The sequence below is a fragment of the Schistocerca americana genome, chromosome 6 (assembly GCF_021461395.2).
Source record: "Schistocerca americana isolate TAMUIC-IGC-003095 chromosome 6, iqSchAmer2.1, whole genome shotgun sequence".
NCBI lineage: Eukaryota > Metazoa > Arthropoda > Insecta > Orthoptera > Acrididae > Schistocerca > Schistocerca americana.
Genome location: NC_060124.1, coordinates 534,370,452 through 534,396,401, shown reverse-complemented (window position 1 = coordinate 534,396,401; position 25,950 = coordinate 534,370,452). Strand labels below are relative to the sequence as shown.

Sequence of the window (25,950 nt, the reverse complement as noted above, 5' to 3'; positions counted from 1 at the left end):
ATGTCACTTGTTGGTGTCTGCACCTCCTCAACATTGCTGGGTGCAACTGATGGACTGCTTCTACTGAAATGATGTCACTTGTTGGTGTCTGCACCTGCTCAACATCGCTTGGTGCAACTGATGGACTGCTTCTACTGAAATGATGTCACTTGTTAGTGTCTGCACCTGCTCAACATTGCTGGGTGCAACTGATGGAACTGCTTCTACTGAAATGATGTCACTTGTTGGTGTCTGCACCTGCTCAACATCGCTTGGTGCAACTGATGGACTGCTTCTACTGAAATGATGTCACTTGTTAGTGTCTGCACCTGCTCAACATTGCTGGGTGCAACTGATGGAACTGCTTCTACTGAAATGATGTCACTTGTTGGTGTCTGCACCTGCTCAACATTGCTGGGTGCAACTGATGGACTGCTTCTACTGAAATGATGTCACTTGCTGGTGTCTGCACCTGCTCAACATTGCTGGGTGCGACTGATGGACTGCTTCTACTGAAATGATGTCACTTGTTGGTGTCTGCACCTGCTCTCAACATTGCTGGGTGCAACTGATGGGCTGATATACCTCCAAAATTAAGTATTGTCAGTTGCTTTCTAAAAATGAAACTACTAATGTTATTTGTTTGAAATTGTTTATAGCATTCCGAGAACTCTGCGTCCCGTAGGCACCCTATTAGAGACGAGTGGGCAAGATCCCACATTAATGGTTCACCTGTGTTATTATTCCGAATATGGAATGCATAGAATGTATCAAAAAGAATCGTCTGATTTAGCACGTCTATATTGTTGAAACTAATAAACGTATACAATGAATTTTGGTTTTTGATGAATGGGAAACTCAAAGATTTTTTTTTTTCATATGTTTCCATAGGTGTTGAATGTCCGCCCCCGGTAGCTGATTGGTCAGCGTGACGGATTGTCAGTCCTCTGGGCCCAGGTGCCATTCCTGGCTGGGTCGGGGAATTTTCTCCGCCCAGGGACTGGGTGTTGTGCTGTCCTCATCCTCATCCTATCATCCTCATTGAATGCACGTCACCGAAGCGGCGTCAAATTGAAAGACTGGTACCCGGCGAACGGCCTACCCGACGGAGGCCCTAGCCATACGATTAAATAAAAATAAATAGGTGTTCAATATGCCCCGTTGAGTTGCACGAAGTATGCCAGTGCAGTATTCAAATTGTTCCCACACTACAGCGAGCATGTCTTGAGTTACGGCTTCCACGGCTGCTGTTATGCAATGTCTCAGTTCATCCATTGTTGTTGGTAACGGAGGCACATAAACCAAAAATAAAGATCTACAGTCAGGTCCGGTGACCTTGGAGGAAGTAATGTAAGGCTGAATCATTTGGTCCAGTGGGACCGATCCATCTTTCACTAATCCTTTGGTTTAAAAATTTCCTACTTCCAGATGCCAGCGTGGCGGTGCCCCATCCTGTTGGTAAATGAAGTCGTTCGAATCAGTCTCCAACTGTGGGCAGAGAAAGTTCTCAAGCACATCAAGATATGTGCTTCCTGTAATAGTGCTCTCGGCAAAGAAAATGGATCATACACCTTTTCCCGTGAAACTATTCAAAAAACAATAAATTTTGAAGAGTCCCTCTCATGTTTTACAACTTCATGTAGTTGTTCCATACCCTATATTCTCACATTTAAATGGAATGTTGTTTCGTCACTAAGCACTAAGCATGGAAGAAAACTGTCATCCTCCGTCTTGCCAATAACGATGTTACAGAACTCCACACGTTGTTGTTTGTCACCTTCACGAAGCACTTGGAGCATCTGAATTTTTTTATGGTTACATGTGTTAACGTCGACGCAACACACACCAGACGGACCACGAAGCATGCTCGGTTGCATAGCTGCACGGCGAACGGATTTCTGCAGGCAAATTGTGGAACTATGCTGCATGCGTTCATCTGTGCCAGACACTCGGGGACGGCCCGACTATTTGCCTTTACACCAACAACCCGTTTTCCGGAATTGTTCATGTCATCGTCTAATTCTCTGTACTTTAGGAGGATGCACACCATACCTAGTTAAAAAGTCACGCTGAACTTTTATTTCTGACCCGCACTGCACGAAACGTAGGAAAAACGCTTGCTGTTGTCTCGACACCATTTTTTCAAAAACTGAAGTGGGCGCACATTGGTGCTACCAAGTGGGATCCACGTAAAACTCGAAAGCTTGCTCTTTCCAACGGTACGTTGTTCACGCATGTATCTCAAATAAAATATTAGTCATGACTTTTTAAACTGTATGATTCTTTTTATACACCCTGTATCTATGTGCTGCTCAGAATTTTTCAGCCCTCATCTGTCGCACTGCGCGAAACTGCACGGACTTTCTCGCCTGTCACTTCCAGTTTCTCTTTCTTGGCATGCTGAAGTAAAGCAGGAGGTGAATCAAATCAAACATGAAATTTCGTAAGCTAAGGCGTTACGATACAAATCGAAAATCAGAGTGTAATGTTATATGCATATTACTGAGAAATAAACTATTGCCGACGTACTTTATTATTATAAGAAGGTCGTGCGGGTGATACATACACCTTTCCTCGCTGTATGCCTGAATTAACACGTTTAACGCCTCTTTGCTCCATTGCTTCTCTAGAATACGAAGCAATCAATAGAAAAAATGCTTTCGAAAACAGGTAATGTAAAAGCATATACAAATTATATATAAAAGAAAGACTACTAGCATTAGTGAAAACCTACTTATTGAAAAAAAATGCGGAAAGTCCCCAACACGAAAATCTGAAATTAGCAACTATCCACCCAACAATAAGAAGATAACAAGCAAAAACCACTGCGGTACCCACTTCAGCGCATGCGCGAGTTATGGCCGCCTAGTGCATATGCCCTTACTGACGACAGTATCTATTCTAGCGTGCGGATAATGTCTGCGGACCACTTTCGGCACTAAGTGACTACCGTCCATGCAATAGTTTATGCAGTGTTTTCCATTTTCGTACAAAACGTATGATTTTGCACCTTCCCCCGTTATTAAGTGCAGTTTTACGTTTGTCCAGGATCTGTTTCTAATGTCCTGAACACCTTTAGTCGACTGAGAAAACCCCTAATAACGAAATGTACTGTCCTATATCGTGAACTACTTTACCATGTCTCACGAAAAACCTCACAAAGTGTCCACAAATAGAAGAATGTATGCCAATGTTAGTGTCTATAGTCTCTCCAAATATCTTGGTTAACAAGCCCCTGGCTCAATAAAGATACCTTTTCTTGAGGTCCGTATACGTGATACATACACTCCTGGAAATTGAAATAAGAACACCGTGAATTCATTGTCCCAGGAAGGGGAAACTTTATTGACACATTCCTGGGGTCAGATACATCACATGATCACACTGACAGAACCACAAGCACATAGACACAGGCAACAGAGCATGCACAATGTCGCCACTAGTACAGTGTATATCCACCTTTCGCAGCAATGCAGGCTGCTATTCTCCCATGGAGACGATCGTAGAGATGCTGGATGTAGTCCTGTGGAACGGCTTGCCATGCCATTTCCACCTGGCGCCTCAGTTAGACCAGCGTTCGTGCTGGACGTGCAGGCCGCGTGAGACGACGCTTCATCCAGTCCCAAACATGCTCAATGGGGGACAGATCCGGAGATCTTGCTGGCCAGGGTAGTTGACTTACACCTTCTAGATCACGTTGGGTGGCACGGGATACACGCGGACGTGCATTGTCCTGTTGGAACAGCAAGTTCCCTTGCCGGTCTAGGAATGGTAGAACGATGGGTTCGATGACGGTTTGGATGTACCGTGCACTATTCAGTGCCCCTCGACGATCACCAGTGGTGTACGGCCAGTGTAGGAGATCGCTCCCCACACCATGATGCCGGGTGTTGGCCCTGTGTGCCTCGGTCGTATGCAGTCCTGATTGTGGCGCTCACCTGCACGGCGCCAAACACGCATACGACCATCATTGGCACCAAGGCAGAAGCGACTCTCATCGCTGAAGACGACACGTCTCCATTTGTCCCTCCATTCACGCTTGTCGCGACACCACTGGAGGCGGGCTGCACGATGTTGGGGCGTGAGCGGAAGACGGCCTAACGGTGTGCGGGACCGTAGCCCAGCTTCATGGAGACGGTTGCGAATGATGCTCGCCGATACCCCAGGAGCAACAGTGTCCCTAATTTGCTAGGAAGTGGCGGTGCGGTCCCCTACGGCACTGCGTAGGATCCTACGGTCTTGGCGTGCATCCGTGCGTCGCTGCGGTCCGGTCCCAGGTCAACGGGCACGTGCACCTTCCGCCGACCACTGGCGACAACATCGATGTACTGTGGAGACCTCACGCCCCACGTGTTGAGCAATTCGGCGGTACGTCCACCCGGCCTCCCGTATGCCCACTATACGCCCTCGCTCAAAGTCCGTCAACTGCACATACAGTTCACGTCCACGCTGTCGCGGCATGCTACCAGTGTTAAAGACTGCGATGGAGCTCCGTATGCCACGGCAAACTGGCTGACACTGACGGCGGCGGTGCACAAATGCTGCGCAGCTAGCGCCATTCGACGGCCAACACCGCGGTTCCTGGTGTGTCCGCTGTGCCGTGCGTGTGATCATTGCTTGTACAGCCCTCTCGCAGTGTCCGGAGCAAGTATGGTGGGTCTGACACACCGGTGTCAATGTGTTCTGTTTTCCATTTCCAGGAGTGTATGTCACTGCGACACTCACGGATTTTGTCACAAGTACACCGTATTTCACCATGGAGTTTTCCTCAGAACACGTGTATACACAGCCGTCACTCATCAGCATCGGTTCCACCACAATACTGCGACGATTTCCGCGCTTTTATCACATCAAAAGATCGTCTCGCGGGAGAGCGCACAACACTTCACTCGGCAATGTAGTCAGTGCAGCAAGGAAACGTGATACGACTGCTACTATATTCTGTGTACATAGATGATTCGACGGACGTGGTTAGCAGTAATCTGCGGCTGTTTACTGATGTGCTGTGGTGTACGGGAAGTCGTCCGCAATGAGTGACTGTTGGAGGATAAAAGATGATTTAAACAAACTTTCTAGTTGATGTGAAGGATGATAGCTTGCTCTGAATCTAGAAAAAAATGTAAGGTAATTCAGATTAGTAATCCAATAATATTCAAATACAGTATTAGTAATATGCTTTTTGACAGCCTAACGTAGCAAATTACTACACATTGAAAGCATAGCTTGCCGTGGAGCAAGGAGGAGAACAGATTTGGTTCTCACGCTCGCACAGCCGACACCGGCTACTGGGAGGAGCTTACCGCTGCGTGCAGTACGTTACACACACTCTCTGTGAATCTGAAGAAGTGCTATTAGATATTAATCGATCTTCTTCACATTTTGTGTACCACATCCTATGGATAACACAACCATACTGTTAAACTTCCAAATCAATGACTTCTATACTTTCGGAGATATGAATTATTACTTAAAACACATAATAACCGTGCTAGCATTGTGAAACTGAGTTAAGGACTGTAATGTATTCATCTATAGTATCAATTAAAACTACAACAAAGAGGACAGCTTCAGGGAATCTAATTTTCTGGAATTTTCTTTAGTTTCATTACCACAGATTTCTGATGTAATTAAAAACACTTTGTAAAATTATTGTTTCATCGTGTTTTGGTTGTGTGAGTATTTTGCAGAGACTGAGAGTGAATGAAGGAAGTATGTAAAGTGAGAATGTGATATTTTACTAAAACTATGTAAATTTAAGCGTGAGAAAATTGTTGTGCAGTTGGGGAATTTGTGACGTCAGTCTGAGTGAGCCTGATTTTGTAAAAGGCAGCTAGAAGGGGCAATAATTATAAAATTTATTAGTAATCTATTTTGTAGAAAGAAATGGTATATTGTGTTCTTTAAATTTTATTTAGTTTCGGAATTACGAAATTTTTAGTCCAGATTAGTTCTAACTGACATTACAAATACCGTGAATATAGAAGTGCTCGAGATGATCTCATTGGCTGCTTAACATACCAGCCAACAGGAATTCAGCATTCTTCTGGTAAACATCTATGTTAAACCGCGGTGATCAAATGTGTACCAAAATGAAGAAACTCAAGCGTTTGATCGGTTCTCGTGCCGTTGAAGGAAAGCGAGTACAATATTGAGTATTTTGTGAAAGTTTGAACATTGGTCGTGGTTTATTTTATGAGATATTCGCTTGTGAACACGCGCCAGGTTAGCCGCGACCGCTAATGTGGTGCTTCCTGGACTTCGGTAGGCGCGCCGGCCCCGGATCGAATCCGATGGCGGGTGAACGACGAAGGCCGGTGTGCCGGCCAGCCTGGATGTGCTTTTTAGGCGGTTTTTCACACCCCACTAGGTGAACACCAGGCTGGTCTCCACGCCCCGCCTCAGTTATACGCCCCGCAGACATTTGAAACACGTTCGCACTCTTTCATGATTTACGCTAGACGCATACCGCTGGAGTACACTAATTCCCTCCTGGGGGATACGGGGTGGGGGCAGGAAGGGGATCCGGCCACACCTTAAAATTAACCATGCCAAATCCGATGTAACCACGCTGATCCTGCGCAGAGATGCGGGACAAAGGTGCTAGCAAAAGAATTCGCTCGTGAACCTTCCATGTCGTCTATAAACCCTGCGTGGCGTGTTTCGTGCAGATAATGAGATATTGTGGCGTCCACTTCGTTACAAGAAGCCTACTGAACAACTGAGTGTATTAACTTGCAAGTAGTCATGGGTCAGTGACTGTTTCGGACATTCAAAATATTATGTCGCACTAAATAACTTCTAGCTGCTTTAGGGTGTGAACTTGTTACAGAGACAGTTGTAACATTGCATAGTTGATGTCGGAATATTAAATAGGAACTTCATAGCCTTTTTCCTTGTTTGAAAGACAATAAACATAGATAACGCCGGCCGGAGTGGCCGTGCAGTTCTGGGCGCTACAGTCTGGAGCCGAGCGACCGCTACGGTCGCAGGTTCGAGTCCTGCCTCGGGCATGGATGTGTATGATGTCCTTAGGTTAGTTAGGTTTAATTAGTTCTAAGTTCTAGGCGACTGATGACCTCAGAAGTTAAGTCACATAGTGCTCAAAGCCATTTGAACCATTTGAACCTAGATAAAGGAAATTTTGACATTCTTCAATCGACTAATGCAAGAATTCCGAACGCTCGATATTTTAACTAAGCTTCAGCTGCTACTCATGTATTGGAGTTACGAGCCCTTTGCGTAGTAGGTATTTAGTCGAATTTTCGCCAACGCTGCTTTTGTTGGCTAAACCAGTGTCTACCATCGCAGAGTAAAGGAGCAGACAACCTGAAACCTATCCAGGTGGGTTGACTGAATGTTTAAAGGGTAGCGAGAGATCAAGCCACCCCGCCGCACAGTCACGACGATTGAATACCTTTGTGTAACGTTGCAAACCGAGATGTAATGTAATAAGAACTATAGTATGGAAGGCAAATGGTCCATTTTGGTTTATTGGGTGAATTTAAGGAAAGTGTGACTCATCTGTAAAGGAGACTGCGTATAGAACAATACCGCGATCCATTCTTGACCACTGGTTGAGTGTCTGGGATCTCACTTGGTCGGATTAAAGGAAGACATTGAAGCTACTCAGAGGCGGGCTGCTAAATTTGTCAGCAGTAAGTTTGACCAACACACAAGTACAACGGAGATGGTTGGGAATTCAAATGGGAATCCTTGGAGAGAAAGCGACGTTGTTTACGAGGAATACTGTTGAGAAAATTTAGGGAAACAGCATGTGAAGCTGGCTGTAGAACAATTCTACAGCTACCAACGTTAATTTCGCTTAAGGACCACAAGAGAAGTTAGGGCTTCTAAGAGCTATATAGACAGTCGTTTTCCCTCGCTTTATTTGCAAGTGGCACAGGAAAGGGAATAATTAGTAGTTTCACAAGATACCCTCCTCTAGGCACCATACGGTGGCTTGCAGAGTACATATGTAGATGTAAAGTGGACTTTAGTTCGCAGTGGACTTTCATTAACTGCTATCACTGATTTTCTGTTCCTGGCGTGAGGAGCTGTAATCACCTCAACACCTCTCACAGAAATAAAAAAGCACTCCCTCTTCAGGCCACAAGTGGCCCATCGGGACCATCCGACTTCCGTGTCATCCTCAGCTGAGGATGCGGATAGGAGGGGCATGTGGTCAGCACACCGCTCTCCTTGTCGTTATGATGGTTTTCTTTGACCGGAGGGGCTACTATTCGGTCGAGTAGCTCCTCAGTTGGCACCACGAGGCTGAGTAGCCCCGAAAAATGGCAACAGCTCATGGCGGCCCGGATGGTCACCCATCAAAGTGCCAGCCACGCCCGACAGCACTTACGTTCGGTGATCGGACGGGAACCGGTGTATAAACTGCAGTAAGGCCGTTGCCTACAATAAAAAAAAGCTGACCAGAATATCATTTCGACTTTCCTTAAAGTGGTCCGAACTATACAAGGAAATTCGCGTAATTATGTAAACATATACAGTCTGGATCTTTTATAAAGCTAACCTCCAGTTAATTCTTCATAAACATATTAGCGCCATATATTTTCCTCGACAAGCTTATCTCGAATCCGTTCCGTCGTCGACCATCACTGAGCTGCAGGTGAGACACCCGTTACAAAACAACACCAACGTATATGAGTTCCCATTGGTGGTACAGTTCTCAGAAAGGAAGAATTACGTTACGGAATGAAATTCCAGTTGATCCGCTTCAATTAAATACATACAACACAACTAATTTAAAAATCCCAAATAAGTAAAATATGTCCTTGTGATCAAGCTGCTGTTTGTCGTAGCTTCTTTCGTAACATGTACAACAAACAAAAACCAAAATACCGTGTGATACCCTCGCTTTCTCTTGTGTGCCACGGTAATTTGTATTGCCCCTTCACGACACTTTTGGTTTCGTGCTGTCATGTTTCAGACACGCAACATATTGAGCTTCTTGTTTGTGTCTTCTGCCACTCTTTCCAGTTTTCTATAAGAAGTGTGTCAGTATTTTACAGTCACTTCTTATTAATTGATAATTCGGTAATAATCACACCTGAATGCTTCGGAATAAATTTATTGCATCCCTCTTGATGTCTGGGTGTACATCACTTATCTCATTTTTCCTGCAGAGCAGGTGAAATAGTTTTGTCGTGGCATGCTCTCCCAAGGACTTCAGTACTTGCGAGGGAATGCCGTTGACTCGAGAGTAGCTGAACAGGAGGGTTCGTTCCAGATTTGAAGAGACATGATTAAAACGTACGCGATTCAAAGGGACAGTAGTAAATAATCAGGATTCCTACAAGCTCAGATAATGATATTATCTGAAAGCCACTGATAAGGACCTCCAGTGTCAGGTTACACATTTGTGCTGCTTCTATACAAGGTCAGCCTCCCCACTCCCTTTTTCCCAGGCAACCACCTCCATTTGATCAAGGTCATGTAGGGGAATCGCTGTCCTACCCATGCAACTTAGGCGACTGAAAGTAATTCTCAAGGTCACCCATGTGAACCTCACAACCCACTCTCCCTGCGAAACTGGACTAGTTATATTGAAGGTAGTGACATAACTCGATAACTGTGAAGTTATACAGTATAAAGTAAGTGGGAAACTCCTAAAACGAAGGGGGATGCCATTAATTGTGGGAAACCCCTCCCCCCCCCCTGGACCAATAAGATTCGAGTTCCCACTCTCCTATTATCCTTTACAACTAGTTCACTTGAGTAGAGCTCTTCATTTGAGGTCTGTGCATCATGGGGAGACGTTCAGGTTTGTCATAAACAGATTATTATTAACAGTAATTCTATTGTGAAAGGTACTGAAATAACAGCAATGATATAACTAGTTAATTAATGGATTATTATTAACAATTTCTTTTTTACAGTACATTTTTACAATAATTTTTCATTCTTTACTAACAATACATCATTTTATGGTTTTATTGACAAAGCTGTTTGTTTCTGATGACATATTTCTGGAAGTTGTTTTCCAAAGCTGTTCTTTCTTGTATACATTAATTTGTTTACATGTCTACATTGGCTTTATTTACGAAATAATTCTTTTGTTTTGCTGACATACTTGTATCAGATACATTAAACATTAAAGCTGCTATGGGTAAGAAGAACTTTACTACACTTACCATTTTGTTTCGATTCACACTTTTCACTCTGTTATACAATATTTATATTCTCCTTCTGATTGTTCTATATAAAATATTTACGTTATCTTTCTGATCATGTTATATACGGTATTTCTATTGTTATAATTTGTTTCTGATCAGATATTTCTATATGCGGTATATGGGAAACTGGGACTAGCATCAGCAGGTGAAGAAAAAACCACACACACAAACTATGACAAGCAGTTCCTCCAACTATTCCTCGCATGTGTAGTATCAACAATTTAATGACAAATACACAGCTGCACATTCAATCACTCCAATGAAACATTTGTTCTCATGACATGATAGCTTTACTTACACTTACAGTGCAGTATGTACCTGATGGCCCTACAATCGAAAGACAATGTGTGAACAATTTCTCTGGTCTTTTATCAGGCAGAAAACCCAATTGCTTTGTGGTGATATTCCAAAAGGCTTATCAGCTACAAACTGAGACATCTCGAATTCTTCGTGATTCTATGTAATTACCTCATAAGGCGCAACCTTTCCCTCATTTGATGAAACTGGCTGTATCCATATAGAGTTAACAGGGTATTGTCGAAATTTGGGCTCCCAGCTCACAGTGGGTCAGTACTTATGGAGATTGGAGAGATCCACCACATACAAGTAGACATAGATTGGCTATTTTTCATAGTCACAGATGCTCCTGCAAGTTAGCCGTAAGTGAAAGGTAATCTTGGAAGTTACTTGCAAGTCGTAGTTACTTCTGCAAGATACCAGCGGGTCATAGTTACTCCAGCAATCCATCCACAAATCACTGCTACCCATGCAAGGTATCCAAAAGCCACAGTTTCTCCCACAAGTTACTGCAAGGCATAGGTAATCCTACAAGTTACCTGCAACTCACAAATGCGCAGAAAGTTACTATTAGTCACAGACAGACCCACATTACTAGCAAGTTATAGTTAACCCCATGAGTTACCTGCAAGTCATAGTTACTTCCGCAATATACTTGCAACTTATAGTTACTCCCACAATATACTCACTAGTGTGACAGTTACACCCACTAGCCAGCCATAACACAGTTACATCTGGTAGCCAGTTGCATGTAAGAGCTACACCCATTAGCCAACCACAGGTTATAGCTCTCCTGCTTGCCAGCTGCAAGTCACAAATGGTTCAAATGGTTCTAAGCACTATGGGACTTAACATCTGAGGTCATCAGTGCACTAGACTTAGAACTACTTAAACCTAACTAACCTAAGGGCATCACACACATCCATGTACTAGGCAGGATTCGAACCAGCGACCGTAACATCAGTGTGTGCCAGACTGAAACGCCTAGAACCGCTCGGCCTCCACGGCCAGCTGCAAGTCACAAGTTACTTCCACAAATGCTCTTAATTCGGAGCTACGTCCACAAGTTATTCACAAAAACAAAACATGCTGACTCGCAAGTCACTGTTACTCCTGCAGCTCATTTTTACTGCAGTTTTAGCTACTCCTGCAAGTCATTGTTACTCCCGAAAATCGTAGTTATTCTCGCAAGTCATAATTACTCCCACAAGACATAGTTAATCCCGCAAGTCACAGTTACTCCTCCTGGTTATAGGTAGCCCCGCAAGTCACACTTACCCCCACAAGTCACAGCTACCCACACAAGTCACAGTTACTCCAGCAGGTCAAAGTTACGCCAGCAAGTCACAGTTACTCCAGAAAATCACAGTTACACCTAGAAGATACCTGCAAGTCTTAGTTACTTGCTCAAATTCTCGAAAATCATAGATCCTCCATTAAGTTTTCCACAACTCACTTACTCCAGAAAGTTACCTACAACTCAAAGTTACTTCTGTGTGCCAGCTTCATTCACAGTTACTCCAGGCAGCCGCAAGTAACGGTTACTTCCGAAAGTTAGGTGCAGATCGTAGTTACCCCTGAAGTCATCTGCATGTCATAGATATTCCTACAAGATACATTGCAGATCACAGTTTCTAAAAGTTACCCCAAGGCAAAGTTACCCTCAAGTCAAAGTCACTCCCACAGGTTACCTGCAGTTAACCATTATTATAACAAGTTACCTGCCATTCACCATTATATGCAATTCAGTTAGACCTGCAATTTACAGTTTGATCCAGAAATCACAGTAACTCCTGCAATATACACACAAGCCATACTTTATCCTGCAAGCTATTAACAAGTTGTTGTTACTCTGGCAAGTTGCTCACAAGTCATAGTTACTCACAGGAATTACTCAAAAGTCATAGTTACTCTTGCGAGTTATTCAGAAGTCATATTTACTACTGCAAGTTCCTCAAAAGATACAGCTACCCCTGCAAGCCAGACAAAATAGTACAATTCCTCCTGCTAGCTAGCCACAAGTCACAATAATTTCCGAGAGCTACCCACAAGCCACAGTTACTCCCGAAAGTTATCTGCAAGTTATAGCTATTTCCGCAAGTTACTTGTAAGTCTCAGTTAAACCAACAGTCAGCCGAAAGTTACAGTTAATCACACAAGTCACAGCTACTCCAGCAAGTTATTTGCAATTCACAGCTACTCCCGCAAATTAGTGGAAATTCACAGTTACTCACACAAGTTATTTGGAAAAAATTTCTACTCCCACATGTAGCTCGAACATTGTAGTATATCCATCCAGTTACCTGCAAGCCACAGTTAATCCCATAAGTTACCAGTAAGTAACAGTTATTCCCACAAGTGGCAGGGGTAAAATACAGGGAGCGAAAGGCTATTTACAATTTGTACAGAAACCAGATGGCAGTTATAAAAGTCGAGGGACATGAAAGGGAAGCAGTGGTTGGGAAGGGAGTAAGACAGGGTTGTAGCCTCTCCCCGATGTTGTTCAATCTGTATATTGAGCAAGCAGTAAAGGAAACAAAAGAAAAATTCGGAGTAGGTATTAAAATTCATGGAGAAGAAATAAAAACTTTGAGGTTCGCCGATGACATTGTAATTCTGTCAGAGACAGCAAAGGACTTGGAAGAGCAGTTGAATGGAATGGACAGTGTCTTGAAAGGAGGATATAAGATGAACATCAACAAAAGCAAAACAAGGATAATGGAATGTAGTCTAATTAAGTCGGGTGATGCTGAGGGAATTAGATTAGGAAATGAGGCACTTAAAGTAGTAAAGGAGTTTTGCTATTTGGGGAGCAAAATAACTGATGATGGTCGAAGTAGAGAGGATATAAAATGTAGACTGGCAATGGCAAGGAAAGCGTTTCTGAAGAAGAGAAATTTGTTAACATCCAGTATAGATTTAAGTGTCAGGAAGTCATTTCTGAAAGTATTCGTATGGAGTGTAGCCATGTATGGAAGTGAAACATGGACGATAAATAGTTTGGACAAGAAGAGAATAGAAGCTTTCGAAATGTGGTGCTACAGAAGAATGCTGAAGATTAGATGGGTAGATCACATAACTAATGAGGAAGTATTGAATAGGATTGGGGAGAAGAGAAGTTTGTGGCACAACTTGACCAGAAGAAGGGATCGGTTGGTAGGACATGTTCTGAGGCATCAAGGGATCACCAATTTAGTATTGGAGGGCAGCGTGGAGGGTAAAAATCGTAGAGGGAGACCAAGAGATGAATACACTAAGCAGATTCAGAAGGATGTAGGTTGCAGTAGGTACTGGGAGATGAAAAAGCTTGCACAGGATAGAGTAACATGGAGAGCTGCATCAAACCAGTCTCAGGACTGAAGACCACAACAACAACAATATGCACAAGTCACAGTTACTTTTGCATATTACTCACAAGTCACAGCTACACTCACCAATTACAGGGATGTCACAGATATTCCCACAAGACACAGTTACTTCTGCAAATTGCCTGCAAACAGCGATTACTCGCCCAAGTTAAACAAAAGTCGCAATTACTCACGAAAGTTCATAACAACAGTCGCAGAAACTTCCAGAAGTTACCAGTTATACTTCTGCAATTTCCTCGCAAGTCACAGTACCTTCCACAAGCGGTTACTTATGGAGGCAAAGTAAAACTCATATTTACTCATGCAAGTAAACAACTGGTTGTGGTTACACAAGACATGGATATTCCTGCAAGCCCAACTGCAAGCCAGCAGTGAATTGCAGTTAATTTCACAAGACAGCTGTTAGTTGCAGTTACTTCAGTAAGTCTGTAATGAATTGCAGTTATTTCTGCAAGTCAGCTGCGAATTGCGGTTGCTCCTGCAAGCCTGCCACATGTACCAGATATTCGTGCAAGCCTGCTGCAATTCAGGGTTATTCCCACAAGCCTGCCATAAGTCAAGGCTATTCCTGCAAACCTGCTGCAAGTCACAATTGCTCCCACAAGCCAGCTGTAAGTCGGGCTTACTCCCACAAGCCTGCTGTGAGTCGTGGTCCCACACGCAAGATATCATATACCGAAAATTCATGATCTATAAAGATAAATTCTCAAAATTCAAGAATTACTCCTGTAACCCTGCCAGTAGACACAGTTTCTCCTACAAGCCTCCCACGATCGCAGTTACTCATAGATACTGCAGCAAGCCTGCGTCAAGTCGAGGCTACACCAGAAAGGCTACATGAGTTATGCTTCCTTCCACAAGTCTGCATTGAGTCAGGGGTGCTCCCAGAAGTCTGAGTGAATTGGGGCTGCTCTCGCAAGCCTGAGTGAGTCAGGGATGCTCTTACAAGCCTGCAGTGACTTGAGGTTGATCCTTCAAGCCTGCAGGCCTGCCGCAAGCTGGGGTTACAGCTGCGAGCCAGGGATACTGCTGCACACCTGCAGTGAGTCAGGGTTACACCTGCAGGCCTGACATGAGTCGGGGCTACTGCCGCGAGACAGCTGCAATTCAGGGTTACTGCCATAAGCCTGCTGTGAGTTGGGGCTTCTGCTGGTAGCCTGCCGTGAGTTGGGGTTACTGCTGCGAGTTGGGACTACCGCTGCAAGCCTGCCACGAGTCAAGGTTATTGCAACAATCCTGCTGTGAGTTAGGTTTAGTGCTACAGCCTGCTGTGAATCAGAGTTACTCCCAGAAGGATGCCACAAGTTGGGGTTATTCTAGCAAGCCTGCCACATATTGAGGTTACTCTCGCAAGCCTGTCGTAAGTTGGGGTTAGTCCATCAAGCTTGCGCATAACTGGGATACTCTTGCAAGCCTGCCACGATTTGGCGCTACTGCCACGAGCCTGCTGCGAGTTGGGGTTACTCCTGCAAGCCTGCAGTAAGTCAGGGCTACTCCTACAAGGCTGCCACAAGTTGGAGTTCTTCCCACAAGCCTACCGCATATTGAGGTTACTCTCACAAGCCTGTCGTAAGTTGGGGTTAGTCTAGCAAGCCTGCGCGTAGCTGGGACTCTCCTGCAAGCCTGTCATGATTTGGCGCCACTCCCACAAGCTTGCTGTGAGTTGGTGTTAGTCCTCCAAGCCTGCTGTGAGTTGGTGTTAGTCCTCCAAGCAAGCTGCGAGTTGGTGTTAGTCCTCCAAGCCTGCTGCGAGTTGGTGTTAGTCCTCCAAGCCTGCTGCGAGTTGGTGTTAGTCCTCCAAGCCTGCTGCGAGTTGGTGTTAGTCCTCCAAGCCTGCTGCGAGTTGGTGTTAGTCCTCCAAGCCTGCTGCGAGTTGGTGTTAGTCCTCCAAGCCTGCTGCGAGTTGGTGTTAGTCCTCCAAGCCTGCTGCGAGTTGGTGTTAGTCCTCCAAGCCTGCTGCGAGTTGGTGTTAGTCCTCCAAGCCTGCTGCGAGTTGGTGTTAGTCCTCCAAGCCTGCTGCGAGTTGGTGTTAGTCCTCCAAGCCTGCTGCGAGATGGTGTTAGTCCTCCAAGCCTGCTGTGAGTTGGTGTTAGTCCTCCAAGCCTGCTGCGAGTTGGTGTTAGTCCTCCAAGCCTGCTGCGAGTTGGTGTTAGTCCTCCAAGCCTGCTGCGAGTTGGTGTTAGTCCTCCAAGCCTGCTGTGAGTTGGTGTTAGTCCTCCAAGCCTGCTGTGAGTTGGTGTTAGTCCTCCAAGCCTGCTGTGAGTTGGTGTTAGTCCTCCAAGCCTGCTGTGAGTTGGTGTTAGTCCTCCAAGCCTGCTGTGAGTTGGTGTTAGTCCTCCAAGCCTGCTGTGAGTTGGTGTTAGTCCTCCAAGCCTGCTGTGAGTTGGTGTTAGTCCTCCAAGCCTGCTGCGAGTTGGTGTTAGTCCTCCAAGCCTGCTGCGAGTTGGTGTTAGTCCTCCAAGCCTGCTGCGAGTTGGTGTTAGTCCTCCAAGCCTGCTGCGAGTTGGTGTTAGTCCTCCAAGCCTGCTGCGAGTTGGTGTTAGTCCTCCAAGCCTGCTGCGAGTTGGTGTTAGTCCTCCAAGCCTGCTGCGAGTTGGTGTTAGTCCTCCAAGCCTGCTGCGAGATGGTGTTAGTCCTCCAAGCCTGCTGCGAGTTGGTGTTAGTCCTCCAAGCCTGCTGCGAGTTGGTGTTTGTCCTCCAAGCCTGCTGCGAGTTGGTGTTAGTCCTCCAAGCCTGCTGTGAGTTGGTGTTAGTCCTCCAAGCCTGCTGTGAGTTGGTGTTAGTCCTCCAAGCCTGCTGTGAGTTGGTGTTAGTCCTCCAAGCCTGCTGTGAGTTGGTGTTAGTCCTCCAAGCCTGCTGTGAGTTGGTGTTAGTCCTCCAAGCCTGCTGTGAGTTGGTGTTAGTCCTCCAAGCCTGCTGTGAGTTGGTGTTAGTCCTCCAAGCCTGCTGTGAGTTGGTGTTAGTCCTCCAAGCCTGCTGTGAGTTGGTGTTAGTCCTCCAAGCCTGCTGTGAGTTGGTGTTAGTCCTCCAAGCCTGCTGTGAGTTGGTGTTAGTCCTCCAAGCCTGCTGTGAGTTGGTGTTTGTCCTCCAAGCCTGCTGCGAGTTGGTGTTAGTCCTCCAAGCCTGCTGTGAGTTGGTGTTAGTCCTCCAAGCCTGCTGCGAGATGGTGTTAGTCCTCCAAGCCTGCTGCGAGTTGGTGTTAGTCCTCCAAGCCTGCTGCGAGTTGGTGTTAGTCCTCCAAGCCTGCTGCGAGTTGGTGTTAGTCCTCCAAGCCTGCTGCGAGTTGGTGTTAGTCCTCCAAGCCTGCTGCGAGTTGGTGTTAGTCCTCCAAGCCTGCTGCGAGTTGGTGTTAGTCCTCCAAGCCTGCTGCGAGATGGTGTTAGTCCTCCAAGCCTGCTGCGAGTTGGTGTTAGTCCTCCAAGCCTGCTGCGAGTTGGTGTTTGTCCTCCAAGCCTGCTGCGAGTTGGTGTTAGTCCTCCAAGCCTGCTGTGAGTTGGTGTTAGTCCTCCAAGCCTGCTGTGAGTTGGTGTTAGTCCTCCAAGCCTGCTGTGAGTTGGTGTTAGTCCTCCAAGCCTGCTGTGAGTTGGTGTTAGTCCTCCAAGCCTGCTGTGAGTTGGTGTTAGTCCTCCAAGCCTGCTGTGAGTTGGTGTTAGTCCTCCAAGCCTGCTGTGAGTTGGTGTTAGTCCTCCAAGCCTGCTGCGAGTTGGTGTTAGTCCTCCAAGCCTGCTGCGAGTTGGTGTTAGTCCTCCAAGCCTGCTGCGAGTTGGTGTTAGTCCTCCAAGCCTGCTGCGAGTTGGTGTTAGTCCTCCAAGCCTGCTGCGAGTTGGTGTTAGTCCTCCAAGCCTGCTGCGAGTTGGTGTTAGTCCTCCAAGCCTGCTGCGAGTTGGTGTTAGTCCTCCAAGCCTGCTGCGAGTTGGTGTTAGTCCTCCAAGCCTGCTGCGAGTTGGTGTTAGTCCTCCAAGCCTGCTGCGAGATGGTGTTAGTCCTCCAAGCCTGCTGCGAGTTGGTGTTAGTCCTCCAAGCCTGCTGCGAGTTGGTGTTTGTCCTCCAAGCCTGCTGCGAGTTGGTGTTAGTCCTCCAAGCCTGCTGTGAGTTGGTGTTAGTCCTCCAAGCCTGCTGTGAGTTGGTGTTAGTCCTCCAAGCCTGCTGTGAGTTGGTGTTAGTCCTCCAAGCCTGCTGTGAGTTGGTGTTAGTCCTCCAAGCCTGCTGTGAGTTGGTGTTAGTCCTCCAAGCCTGCTGTGAGTTGGTGTTAGTCCTCCAAGCCTGCTGTGAGTTGGTGTTAGTCCTCCAAGCCTGCTGTGAGTTGGTGTTAGTCCTCCAAGCCTGCTGTGAGTTGGTGTTAGTCCTCCAAGCCTGCTGCGAGATGGTGTTAGTCCTCCAAGCCTGCTGCGAGTTGGTGTTAGTCCTCCAAGCCTGCTGCGAGTTGGTGTTAGTCCTCCAAGCCTGCTGTGAGTTGGTGTTAGTCCTCCAAGCCTGCTGTGAGTTGGTGTTAGTCCTCCAAGCCTGCTGTGAGTTGGTGTTAGTCCTCCAAGCCTGCTGCGAGATGGTGTTAGTCCTCCAAGCCTGCTGCGAGTTGGTGTTAGTCCTCCAAGCCTGCTGTGAGTTGGTGTTAGACCTCCAAGCCTGCTGTGAGTTGGTGTTAGTCCTCCAAGCCTGCTGTGAGTTGGTGTTAGTCCTCCAAGCCTGCTGTGAGTTGGTGTTAGTCCTCCAAGCCTGCTGTGAGTTGGTGTTAGTCCTCCAAGCCTGCTGTGAGTTGGTGTTAGTCCTCCAAGCCTGCTGTGAGTTGGTGTTAGTCCTCCAAGCCTGCTGCGAGATGGTGTTAGTCCTCCAAGCCTGCTGTGAGTTGGTGTTAGTCCTCCAAGCCTGCTGTGAGTTGGTGTTAGTCCTCCAAGCCTGCTGTGAGTTGGTGTTAGTCCTCCAAGCCTGCTGCGAGTTGGTGTTAGTCCTCCAAGCCTGCTGTGAGTTGGTGTTAGTCGTCCAAGCCTGCTGCGAGTTGGTGTTAGTCCTCCAAGCCTGCTGTGAGTTGGAGTTACTCTCACATGCCAACCTCAGGTCATACTAATCTCCAAATGTTGTCTGGGATTCAGCTTCCGCACAAGTTACCTGCAAGTCACACATGCTCCTATACAGGGCAGAGTTACTCCCACAAGTTACCTTCAAGACAGAGTTACTCCCAAAAATTGCTTGGAAGTTGTACTTCTCGCACACATAACTTCCAAACTGTAATTTTTCCCACGAGTTGCCGCCAAACAACTTTTACTGCCACAAGTTTCCCCCAAGCAATTGTTACTCCCACAATTTACCGCAATCTTTTGGCAAGTCCAGAAGTTATCTGTAAGTCTTAGTTACTCCCAGAAGATACTGCCAAGTCATAGATATGTGACATACCTTTGATGGGGAACTCCTGCATGCATAGGACTAGAATAAGTGGCAGGAAACCCATCTCCCCCTTGGACCAATAAGATTTGAATTCCCCTTTAGCCGGCCCTGGTGGCCGAGCGGTTCTAGGCGCTACAGTCTGGATCCGCGCGACCTCTACGGTCGCAGGTTCGAATCCTGCCTCGGGCATGGATGTATGTGATGTCCTTACGTTAGTTAGGTTCAAGTAGTTCTAAGCTCTAGGGACTGATGACCTCAGAAGTCAAGTCCCATTGTGCTCAGAGCCATCTGAACCATTTATGAACTCCCCCTTCCTTGTTATCATTTACAATTTTTTCAGTTGTGTAGAACTCTTTTTTCATGCTCTGTACATTAATGGGACAGGTTTAGGTTTGCTATTAACAGGTTATTATTAACAGTAGTTCTACGTCTGTTATTAAAAAAATTATTACAAACAAGCATCTGTCATGAATAGGACTGAAATAACAACAATTATATAACAAATGAACTAATTAATAATTTCCTGTTTGGAATACGTTTCTTTGCAATAATTTTTTGTTCATTAGTAATTGTTCTTCCTCTCACGATTTTATTTACAGGTTCATTTGTTTCCGATTACATACAGACTGCGTTTTTATCCAAAGGTACATTTGCTTCTACGCAATAATATAGTGCTATGTAACTTTCCTTAAGTTTATATTTCGGCTTTATTTGTTTTTATGAATCCATACACAATGGTAAGATGAGGTGAGCTACATTGTCGTGCAGTGGCTGCAAGGACGGCATCATCATGAGTTATTGCTTCCAGTACAGATGACAAGCAGAATTGTACTGCACAATGTGAACCAATGAGGCCCAGTTTCAAACAGTTCGATGTGACACAGTCAATGTTGTGATTCAGATCTCGGCTGTGCTACTTCCGAAATAAAAATCCATTCCCTCTTCCTTTTCTCATTATTTTTGTAGTCAGATTCCACTGTTAATGTGTCATATTAAATGTCTTGAGGAATATTACTGAGCAGTACCCTGGTTCATGACCTATTATGAGCACTGAAGTTGTGTTTAATAATGCGGTGGCAAGCTCACGAGCTATGTGAGGTGTGGGGGAACGAGAAAAGACGTTAGTGAACCTAGGTTTCGTGCAGGGAAGCTGCCGCACATATACGGCGCCGCTCGGCACACCGTGGGAGAGATACTGGCGCCAGCGTGAGATACGGCACGCAGCCGGAGAACGCGATATCTCACTGACGCCCCGCGCCTCCAGTGTGGCCAACATACCAGCTTCACAACGTCTTCTGACACGGGCGCGGCGAATCTTGTTTCTCTCGGCGCCATAACTACACAAAATACTCTCGGCAGTCCGCCGCATAAAACTAGGATAATACACAGCCCTTTCGAACATTGCCTCCATTATTTTCATCACGAACAACTGATTGTCCTCATCGAGGAGGAGATGGCGCCGATATCTGCGATACGACTGCTGCCCGTTGCAGCTAACAATGAGGTGAGGTCATGTGATAGCGATACACACGTATACAGATACTGGCAGTACCGCGTACCTAAGGTACAAAAGATCAATTTGTACTCTGGTGATTCATGTGAAAAGATTTCTGTCTTGATCATGACCGCGTCTTTGAACGCGGAATGGTAGTTGGAGCTAGACGCATGGGGCATTCCATTTCGGAAATCTTTAGGGGATTCAACATTCCGAGATCAACAGCGTCAAGAATGTGCTAAGAATACCAAATTTCATGCATTACCTCTCGCCACGGATAACGCAGTGACCGCCGGCCTTCACTTAACGGCGGGGAGCCGTGGTGTTTGTGTAGAGTTGTCAGTGCTAACAGGCAATCAACACTGCGTGAAATAACCGCAGATGTACGACGGACGTATCCACTAGGACCGTGCAACAGAATCTGGCTTTATTGGGCTGTGGCAGCAGACGACCGACGCGAGTGCCTTGTTAACAGCACCACATCGCCTGCAGCGCATCTCCTGGGCTCATTACCGTATCGGTTGGACCATACAGGACTGGAGAACCATGATTTGATCAGATGAGTCACGATTTCAGTTGGAAAGACTGAGACGCTTCTTATTGCTGCCTACTGGCACTTTACACGGTCAGCGAAAGTGTAATGTCCTTCTTCCATGCCCAGCCAGTATTCACCTCACCGAGATACGTGAAATCGACGCGTCTATCTGTTATTGCAGTCAATATTTGTTGATTATGTCGGCTGTTTGCACTAATTTGAGTCAGACTCTTTCGTTGCTAAGTTTGTATTCGTGTTATTACTATTGTCTAGCTTCGTTGTTGAGCGGTTGCCCACTAAGATAGTAATTAATAGTTAGTAGGTGGACGATTCGCATTGCAGAATGAATTGATGTCTTTGATTTGCGAAGCATGTGTACACCAAATTAATTCCTCCAAAAGTCACTGGGGTCACATAACACAGCACGTTGAAAATTTTTCTCTTTAATATTAATGTGGAAATCACTATCATCATCACCATCATCATCATTATTATTATCATTACATTGTTGTCATTATCATTATTACTATTATTATTACTGTCCAGAGGTAATCTAATACACAGTTCACTTCTCGTGATACTCTGTTAGAAATTGTAGGACATTACAGTTTTTCCTTAACTCTGTTTTTATTAACACAGTTTCTTTGGTATAATTCAGTACTCTGAATGATCAGACTTTAACCCGATAATAAATGTCCAAACTGAGTCTACAATTGAAAGTCAGGTTGCGACGCGATGTATGAATAGAAAAAAAAAAGTTCTGAGCACTACGGGACTTAACTTATGAGGTCATCAGTCCCCTAGAACTTAGAACTACTTAAACCTAACTAACCTAAGGACATCACACACATCTACGCCCGAGGCAGGATTCGAATATGCGGCCGTAACAGTATCGTGGTTCCAGACTGTAGCGTCTAGAACCGCTCGGCCACCCCGGCCGGCGTTTGAACAGCAGCTTCGGCAACAACTGAAGTTCTTAAATTGGAATTAATGATATCGGTCTTCTAACGATTGAGATGTTCGCTGCATGTTAGCTTTGTCTCCGTTCTGTCAGTTTTCGTACTTTTTACAATAAATTAAAAGAACAGAAATTTACTTTTAACGAACCCGGTTTCCAACGAAGTTAACTACTTCCCGGTGTGACGCATGAACTTATGAGACGCGAATACTCAGTACTCAAACGCTAAACGCTCTCGTTCTAAAATCTCGACCACAAAGACTCCCAGATGCTGGAAAATTACAAACGCTAAAGACTCCCAGACGCTAAGGACATTAACAATATATGCACTGAATTTATATGGTAGCTGTGAAACAGAAGGGACGTTCGTTGGAAACTCTTTGAATAAAGCCCCTTGCTACTTTGCATACAATACTCTATTCCGTTACTATTATTCTTTTTTCAACTTTTCTCTACTTTAAAATTGGAATTCGTGATTTTATATGAAATGTGGGAATTTTTCATGGCCAGTTACAATAAATTTTAGCTTAAAAAAATCAGATATGTAACGAGGGGTTACAAGAGCTGATGGTAGGATTCGAGTGTGGCGCAGACCCCACGAAGCCATGGACCCAGGTTATCAAAAATGTAGTGTACAAGTTGGTGATGGCTCCATGATGGTGTGGGTTGTGTTTACATGGAAAGGACTGAGTCTTCTGGTCAGTTTGTGCAAAAAATCTTGCACCGGAAATAGTTTCTCAATTATGAATGGCAGTAGAGGCAGCGTGGCTCAATATTTTTGATGTCGACCAAAAGGACGTCCTACACGACATTAGGAGATATCCCACGACTTCTGTCACGTCAGACTATATGACGCAGTGAATTTCTCTGTCTGTACTACATCAACACTGTGTAACACAATTGAAGGGTCATTTTTGGACCTCATCTTCCTTTGCGAGTAAGGAGTTTCAAATTTGGCTCAAAGGTGCCTACTACCTTCGTCTGTAATTGTACAAGATCGTGGTGCCTTGCGAGATCAGCCTCGCCCTTGGTGACGCTTCAAACAGCAAGGTGTCGACACGTGTGAAGAAAAGACCTGAGCTCAGAAGTTTATGTGAGGTGTAAGGTACAAGAAGTTTCACCAAATTTCTGCCCAACACCACGGTGGACATGTCCCACGATGGGAAGGTCGTCAGTTTCCATCTTAATCACATATCACATTTCATCCCTTCTTTTGAGCCTCTAGGCTAGATGTCAAACCTGCGACACTCAGCATCTAAATCGTTCGGTTTTCTTATGGGGGAGGGGGAAAGAATCATTTCAGACTCAGCGTCACAGGCAGGTAGGCAACCCTCTCGACACCCCTTAGATTCCACATGCCCACAAGCAGACGGCAGCTGTGGGGTGCAGCGTCAGTCAGCTGAGTGGGTATCGAAGTCTATCTACAGGTACATTTACAAAGAGCTCAACAAAGGTGCAGGGGTGGCAAAGAGTGTTTCCGAGCTTTAAGTTCTTAGAGGGACCGTTTTCCACTTTTTTCATGCATGTATCAATGTTGTACTTCCTACTACCCTGCTCCCCCCTTCCTCCGCCATCGTGATCATGCCACAGGAGGACACAAAACAGGAGAATTGAAAAGCATAAAAACCCTTTGTTGCTCCGGGTCGTGTTCGAGTTTCGCCGAATAGTATTGAACAATCCCTACTGGTTCCACCCTGTATACCAGAGCGTTTCACTCCAAAGGGTTCAGATGACGTTCAGTAGTACCGAAGCCCCATGATGTCCTTAGAGACGAGCTGAATCGTCAGTACTGTCGAACCTCCTCAAGACCGTCCTGTCTCACCGCACTGCTAACTGTCGCTTTTGGAAGCGAAAAGTGTGGGAACAAACGCTCCGAGAGAAGGTCAGCTCCGCCAAACACCGTCAGGTGGCTTGCGGAGTATGGATGTAGACGTAGATGTAGAAGATATGGTTTCATGGACGCCCATTAGGCAACCTCCTGAGGCCTTTTTGTGTCGGTTGTGAGTAGTGGTGAGTCTGAAATGTTTGCCTCGGCAACCAGTAAGAAAACTACCTGATTTCAGCGCTGGGCTTTGCGGTCATGACTGCAACAGATATGTTAAAAGGAGGGGCGAAATGCACATAAGGCGAGGTGTGACCAGCATACCGTCGTGTGGCAAGTCCGCGGTTGTGTAGAGCAGACTTGTGATGAGATTTAGTGCCAATGCCAGAGTCAGTTAACCCATTTTAGACCTCAAACGAACTTCTGGCTATTTTTCGTCTGTATCGACACATCGCAATTTGAATCGTCGCCAAGCCCGAGGCTAACGTTGCAGCACTCCACACTTTTGCACCATTACAGAAGAAGGTTGTTCGCACCTTTGAGATAAATTTAAAACTTCTGCTTCGCAATGAAAGAGAATCAGAGGGTATCAAAAAAGTGACTCTTCAATTGTGTTGTGCATTGTACACGTCTTCTCTGCAATTCACACAAGTGCCTGGCAGAGGGTATCGAACCACTTTCAGACGATCTCTCTACCATTCCTCCCTCGAATAGCGTGCAGGGAAAACGAACACTTAAATCTTTCTGTATGGGCTCTAATTTCTCCCGATATAGATGGGAGTCTAAAAAATATTTTTGCGTTCAGCGGAGAAAGTTGGTGATCGAAATTTCGTGATCTTGCCGCAAAGGAAAGCACTTCTATTTTAATGATTGTCAACTGATCTGATGTATCATAGCTGTGACACTGTCTCGCCTAATTCCCTTTAATACTAAAAGAGCTGCCCTCACAATTTTTTCTAGCTTCTCCGTCAGTCCTATCTGCTGCAGATAGCAGACCGTGCAGACGTATTCCATAAGAGGACAGACAAGCACATGTCGACATTCACATTAATAGAACTGTTACATCTTGTAAGAGTTTTGATATTAAAGTGCAGTCGTTGGTGCGCGTTGTCCACAGCATTATCTATGAGGCCGTTGCACTTTAAGTTGTTTGTAATTGCAATTCTACGCATTTAGATGATTTGACAGCTTTCATATTTCTGTGATTTATCCCGTAACCGAAATTTAATTTTAGTACTTATGAGGAAGAATTTACACTTTTCATTATTTACAGCGAATTGCCACTTCCAGCACCATGCAGATACCTTAATAAATATGTTTGCAACTGGTTTTGCTCTTCTAATGATTGTACTAGACGATAAATGACAGCATCAACTGAAGATGATCTAAGAAAATTGCTCAGGTTTTCTCCTGAATCGTTTACATAGATTAGGAACTGGAGGGTGCCTCTGACACACCCTTGGGGAACCGCAGATCTCACTTGCCAGCTACTCGATGACTTTCCGTCAGTTACTACGAACTGCAACATTTCTGACAGGAAATCACCAGTCCAATCGCGCAGTTGTCACGATACTCCATAACACGCAATTTTATTAGAAGTCGCTTGGGACGAACCGTGCCAAATGCCTTCTGGAAATCTAGAAATACGGAATCAGTTTGAGATCCCCTGTCGATAGTACTCATTAATTCATGTGGACAAAGAGCCTGTTGTGTGTCACGAGAATGACATTTTGTAGATTCGTGCCAGCTGTGTGTCAATGAGTTGTTGCCTTTGAGATAACTGATAATGTTCCAGCACACCTTGTTTTCCAAAATCGAGGTTAATTTCACTGATATGGACGTGTACTTCAGCAGTTTACGCCTATTTTATTTCTTAAGCGCTGGTGTGATCAGTGCTGCTTTCCAGTCTTTACGTACGGATCTT

The 25,950-nt window shown here is 45.4% G+C and overlaps 1 protein-coding gene across 1 annotated transcript; it reads right to left on the bottom strand.

Annotated features, from left to right (window-relative positions):
• Positions 1-15,463: 15,463 nt before the first annotated feature.
• On the bottom strand, positions 15,464-20,551 carry LOC124620269 (putative uncharacterized protein DDB_G0282133). The gene is made up of 2 exons (XM_047146937.1): positions 20,495-20,551; positions 15,464-18,850 (listed from the first exon to the last, which is right to left on the bottom strand). The coding sequence occupies exons 1-2, from the start codon at positions 20,549-20,551 to the stop codon at positions 15,464-15,466; spliced, it is 3,444 nt and encodes a 1,147-aa protein (XP_047002893.1).
• Between the last annotated feature and the right edge of the window lie 5,399 nt (positions 20,552-25,950).